The following is a 6601-nucleotide window of genomic DNA, read 5'->3' as shown; positions in this document are numbered from 1 at the left end:
AATTAAAATAACTAATTAATTATAAAAAGTAACTTTTTGAATTAAACTATTTTAAGTTTTTAAAATAATTACAATAAGAATTTAATGCTAATATATATATATATATATATATATATAGAGAGAGAGAGAGAGAGAGAGAGGATCAAATGAAAACCGTCTAATACTTAAAAACTGTGTAAACTAATTTCGACCAATAGAAAAAATTCTTTTTTACTTAATTAAATAATTATTAAGAGTAGAATTGTCATTTACATTGTTTTCTATTAAATATGGAAATTATTAATAAATTTTAATTAAGGTAACATAATAAAGAAAATTTTATAAATTATAATAATTAAATTAGAATTTTATAAATTGAACATAGTTATTTGGTTTCTCGGTTTATTAGTGGTAATAATATGAAAATCGAAAATTATTATATCCATTAATCCACGAAATCAGTAACAGATCCAAACAAAAATTGATGAACCGGTAAAAATACAATCAGTTGTGATACATATTCATGTTAGATTTGTTCATGAAAACGTTCATTGAGGAGTTTGTTTTATGAAACTTTTGGGGATGAACTGATTGCATAATATAATATTCTTGCATAATCCTGTTTTCTTATCAACAATTATTGATGAAATTGTTTCATTTTGTTTTATTTTTTTTGGATGATTTTGTTCACTTAATGGTTAACAAAGCATGTAATGGTAAATGCATTGACTCTATTAAACGTGTTCGTATTTGAAGAAATTGAATGATGAAATGGATGCATGAAGAAAGTGAAACAATTTTATAATTGATAAGAAAATGTTGTGTAATTAGGAAACAGTGAAACAATTTCATTATTACAATGAAACGGATTCATCTACCAATAACATGAAATGACAAATGTCTCATCAGGCATTATGTTGATTATTGTATTGATGAAACCGTGAAACCATTTTGGTCATACAACTGTGAAACCATTTCTATGAAATAGGTGCATAACGACAGAGAAACCATTTCATAATTGTTAAGAACATGTTGTTTAATTAGCAAACAGTGAAACCATTTCATAATTAGATTAAAACGGATCCATCTACCGAAAACTTGAAAATGACAAATGTCTCATCTAGCATTACGTTGATTTGTGTATTGATGAAACCGTGAAACCATTTCATTCATGAAATGTAGTAGTAATTTTTTTTTATTCAAAAGGTTTCATTATATTAAATTAATTATAGTGTTTTATTTTTACTGTTGATCTATTTTAATGATAGATGTTATTTTTTTATAATATTTGAACATAAAATTAATATATTATTTTACAAATGATTTTGTTTCATTAATATTACGATATACATGATATGGTTGTCATTAATATTACCACTATCAAAGTTACCATTTTGCCTTTTTTGGGATTATAAAATATTTTTTTATTTTTTATTAATTTCCTAATATAACTTAAACTAATCTTGACCATCGATCAAGAAAATGCATGAATAAGGTTGGTTTACATGGTTTACACAAATGAGGACGATTTTCATTTGATCGCTCATATATATATATATATATATATATATATAGAGAGAGAGAGAGAGAGAGAGAGAGAGATTGTTTCAAATGCAACTAATCACATTTGTACAATCAATGCAACCCAATAAATTGAAATAATTATGAAAATTATGAGAGTTCATTTATTATAATTTAAATATTTATAGAAAATGAATAAGGTTCATTAATTATGATCAATACTTTATATTAAAAAACAATCAAAACTTCTATGAAATTACATATTCATCAAATTAAATGGACGATTAAGATTGAGTTGTATTGATTATACAAATGTAAAAGGTTGTCCACCTATCTCTCTCTCTCTCTCTATATATATATATATAATATAATATAAGTGAAGATAATAAATTATAATAATAATATAAATAAAAAATATTATATAATATATGTAAAGTATACATAAAGAATATATATATATATAATTATATATGTATGTATTAAATACTAATAATAATTAAATATAATATATTATTAAATCGATTTGATGTTTTATAAATTTCAAAGATATCACAAATCCCAAACATTCAACACCCATGTTAACCGGTGCCCATAGCACTTCCCAAATAACCCTTGTGTAAAGGGGCATATGACAACTTAACGAACATTGCTTAAATAAAAATAATTAAACAAACAACTTTCTTTGTCTATGTTCTCTTCTCATCCTTCCTAAACACGGTTACTGTTCATGGGTTAACTTACAGTTACAGCTAAAGTGACTCACTACTACTAGGATGCTTGATGATCCTCTGCAGAACCACTGTTCTTGCTCTCCTTATATCCCTTCTACACTTATCTGAATGATCACTCAATTCCTCCATTGTTCTTGCAAATTCCTTCATCGTGTTCTTCATCTCATCCACCACCATCCCCACCGCCTCCTCCTCCTCTTCCCTGATCGCAAATTCCGCATTCTGCAACATATTCTCCATCTCAGTTCCCAATTTGTCAACAAGAGCTTTGATGTTGTCCAAATCTTTGATCACAATGTAATTCCCTATCTGCATTGCACTCATCATCTCCCTCTGATCTCTGAATTCCTTTTCATACTTCTTCCATAATGAGTTTACCCACTTCCCCATTGATCCTAATGGCACTGCCATTGCTGCCGCCAGTGCGGTTACCAGCGGTGGAGCAGTCACGGCTGCCGCCACCACCGAGCAAATCAAGACTGTGCTAAATGTGGTCACGAATATCACATTGCTTAATCTTCTCCATGTCTTTATTGATTTCAACTTGTTATCAACTTTACCTTTTTGGATTTGCAGTTTCTTTAACATTGTGAGTTGCTTCTTGTAAACAGACTGGAACAATTCGAAGAACTCGTTTGAAAATGGACTGTCTAAAGCTCTGAATTCTTTGAATTGCTCAAGGCTGTTGATATGATTAGCATCTGCATCGTATCGTTTGATTGCAATTTGGAGAAATGATAAACTAGATCGAGCATTTTTCAAGCAATTCTCAAGCGATGTGCAGAAATCTAGGGTTTGTGAGCTGATTTCGAAGTAATCTTCAACCAAGGAAAATAATTGGTCATTGTCCCAAATGTCTTTTTTGCATTCGAGTATGACCTTAACTACTTCTTGATTCATATCGAGTAAACTTCCGGTGACTTGACGGAGGGAGTCAAGGGAAAGGGAACGGACCTCGACGCCGACGGCGAGGGTGTTGATGACTCTGGTAGTTCGGTCTTGGAGGGTTGAATCGAAGGACTGAAGCTCCGGATCCGATCGACAAGCCTCTTGGTAGGACGTTAGATCTGGGTTGAGCTCCGAATTCGACATTGATGGTGATGATGTTGGCTTGTTGGTTGAATTTGTGCTAAAGAAACAGCCCATCCGATTCAGGGTTTTCGCCCCAAAAACCTTGAAACCAGGTTGAAGATGGATCTGTAAAGATAAAGGAAGGAGCAAATCTATGGAATTGTGTTTTGACTACACCCGACCAAAAATATACCTTTTTTGCAATAAAATCTATACCAGAGTAAATTACATTTTTAGTCCCTATGATTTATTAAAAATTTATATTTTCATCCTTATGTTTTAAAAATTGCAATTTTTATTTATATGGTTTATAGTTTATTGTTATTTTCGTTCCTGAATTGATTTTTTACCCAAGGAGCTATAATAGTAAAAATTTGTAAAATACAAGAAATGAAACAACAATAAATTATAAAATCATAAGGAGGAAACTATCAATGATTTAGATACTATATAGATGAAAATTGCAATGTCTAAACCATAAAGACAAGAATTGAAATTGTTAATAAACCAAAGGGACGAAAAACTATCATTGTACCCGACTCGAATCAAGCGGAATTGACAAAGAACTTTCCATGAGGATTTTATAGGAGGATGTCTGATCGATAAATTATTTTTTTGGACCGTTTCGGTTTGTGGATAGATGTGACTCGTGCAAATCTTCTTTACAGGCCGGGATGTCCAATCAAGAAGATGATGTATTCTTTATATATCATTAAACTATCCAATTATAATGTTCAATAAAATATTGTTTTGACATGATTTTTATTTAATTTGTTTCATCAAGTTATAAGTTAACGAAGTTGCTCATGTGTTAACACTAGTGATGGCCAAATCGGCCCGGTCTGGGACCGGTAAGGACCGGTTATGGGACCGAAAATGGGGACCGGTTGGGGTTTTTGGTAGTTTCGTGGGACCGGGACCGGCTCGGCCCGAAAGTTCAAATATATACTATCTTATTAAGCAAATTTAGCAAAAGTCTTAAAGTTTTAAAATATTAAATGACCAAATACCTTTTATACTACCCTTATGTCACTTTTTCACTTTTTCACCCCCTCCTCTCCTCACATACACTCACCTCCTCATATACACTCACCCTCTCACAACCGATTTTTTTTTTAAATTATAATTTTAAATTTACATTTTATACCCCTATAATTAGTTAATTAATTTACTTTACGTTCTTTACTTTTAAATGTTTCATTTTAAACTTTTATCAAATTAACATACATAATCGTATATYAATTAAAAMATGTTTAAAAAATAYATTTTTATTTTAAYAAGTTAMACYATTATAATCGTCTCGTTAATAMCTTCRAAATGAGTCCAATATTGAATAGTTTTTKACTTAATTATATTATTATATATTATATATACTGTGAAAAAATATTTTTAATATTTACGATTTATACTTTTATAGTTATTTATTTATATATATATTATATATTTTGGGGTTAGACTGTCCAAATTGCACTTATAATATGTTATTGGGTTTTTTTGAAATATATATATATATACATGTATTAATTCAACCTTAATCTGGGTTTTTGGACAAGAAAGATGGTAAGCAGTTGAAATTTCATTATGAAACCCATCTTTTTTGGTATTTTCATGGTTTATGATCTGTCAAATTTGTAGTTTTTTTTATTGGTTTTGAATGTTTATCTTAAAACTCAAGTTTCTTGGTTCTTTGCTCTTGGTGTAAATCGAACACATTTGTGTAGTCGTTTAAATATGTTAGATTTTAAATATATTGGATTTTAAAATGTCATACAATTTTTTTCATCGATAGTCTGTAATTGGAACCATAACTCTTATTTATTCAAATTGTATTAATATGTAAAGACCAAATGTAACATATATCATCGTTAAATCTTATCTTATAAAACCAGTAGAACTTCAACTAGTAATTTTATAAATAAATGTATTTTTATAAGACAATGTAATTTTAATTATATTAAAACACATTTTTAAAATGTATTTGAGTGACCCAATTGTAAATTTTATAATATATTAAAAATATATATTATTAAAAAATTTAAAAAATCTTATTTTTTAATACCGGGACCGGTTGGGACTGGTTAGGACCGGGACCGGCGGCCCATAACCGGTTATGAAGTACCTTGACCGGTCCTACCATTTTCGACTGAGACAGGTTACGTCGGGACCGGTTATGGCCGGTTATGAGAAAGCTTGTGACCAACTAGGTCCGGCCCGACCCGGAACCGGTTTTTTGCTATCACCAGTTAACACAGACATCTCGATTATCTCATCTTGTACTTCAATACGTTAATTTTTCCTACTTATTTTATGAACAATGTATGTCCTCTAAATACTCGTTAACATAAAGTTTTGTTTTTTAAAAAGAAAAATAAATATTATATGTACACTCAATTATTTTTTAATGAAAATAATCGATGACGAGTCTTGGGGAAATTATTGGACGTTTTAAATGTGTAATTATTTGATTAAGAAAATACGTTTGAATAACAAAATTGGTCGTTGTAGTATAGTGGTAAGTATTCCCGCCTGTCACGCGGGTGACCCGGGTTCGATCCCCGGCAACGGCGATTTTATTTTAATTTTTTGGATTTCTTTCAAAAATCGGCTTCAACGGTGGCTTTTTTTTTTTTTATTTGATTTCACAATTTTGGTTTATCAATGATATAAATTATCATTTTATTTTTCCCTATTTTTGTTTCTAATTGCTTTTTGTGGCGTATTTTTTTATTATGTTCAAACTAAGAAAACCAATAACATTTGAGTAAAAAATTGATTACCGACAACTCTAACCAACCATACACAAAACCCGCCTAATAAAACATCAATGTATGTAGGCATTTTTTTGACCCATTCAACGGCTGATGGCCTGATACTAGCAGAAAACCTGGGAACGACCTCAGGTCTTACATTTGGGCAAAGTCACCACAACTAATTATAGCCTTCATGCTTTCCTCAATCAAAGAATTTATGAAATAGAAATCTATTTCCTAGGGTTTATTTACTAAACACTTACTGGTTCAATTATCTTCCCAGGTGAACATAACGAAAACCGAAAATCTTAGACGGTAAGAGGAAAGGAAAAAATCGAGAATTTCACCTAGTAAGTGAGGGTGATGACTCTTATCCAACAAACACTTGATAGGTTTAAATGCTTACCAACAATACATTTTGATGACTAAGAATGTCTCTCTCTTAACGGTATGTGTTTAGTTTAACCCTCATTGAATGTGTATGAATTTGAGTATTGTGATTACTAATTGCTTGTAGACAGTGGATTCCAATGATCCATTGTGTTATGT

General features: G+C 30.3%; 1 protein-coding gene and 1 non-coding gene across 2 annotated transcripts; one reads left to right on the top strand and one right to left on the bottom strand.

Moving 5' to 3' along the window:
- Window positions 1–2064: 2064 nt before the first annotated feature.
- On the bottom strand, window positions 2065–3377 carry LOC112500495 (UPF0496 protein 1-like). The gene has a single exon (XM_025103993.1). The coding sequence runs from the start codon at window positions 3375–3377 to the stop codon at window positions 2250–2252; it is 1128 nt and encodes a 375-aa protein (XP_024959761.1). The 3' UTR covers window positions 2065–2249.
- Window positions 3378–5797: 2420 nt separating this feature from the next.
- On the top strand, window positions 5798–5869 carry TRNAD-GUC. The gene has a single exon. It is a non-coding gene; the product is annotated as a tRNA-Asp (tRNA).
- Window positions 5870–6601: the final 732 nt, after the last annotated feature.

The sequence above is a fragment of the Cynara cardunculus genome (genome assembly GCF_001531365.2).
Source record: "Cynara cardunculus var. scolymus isolate 2C chromosome LG 1, CcrdV1, whole genome shotgun sequence".
In the NCBI taxonomy this organism is placed as follows: Eukaryota; Viridiplantae; Streptophyta; class Magnoliopsida; order Asterales; family Asteraceae; genus Cynara; species Cynara cardunculus.
This window is presented reverse-complemented; position numbering and strand designations above follow the sequence as displayed.

Coding starts and splice junctions, on each gene's coding strand:
- LOC112500495 (XM_025103993.1), bottom strand. CDS start 3,377: ATGGGCTGTTTCTTTAGCACAAATTCAACCAACAAGCCAACATCATCA.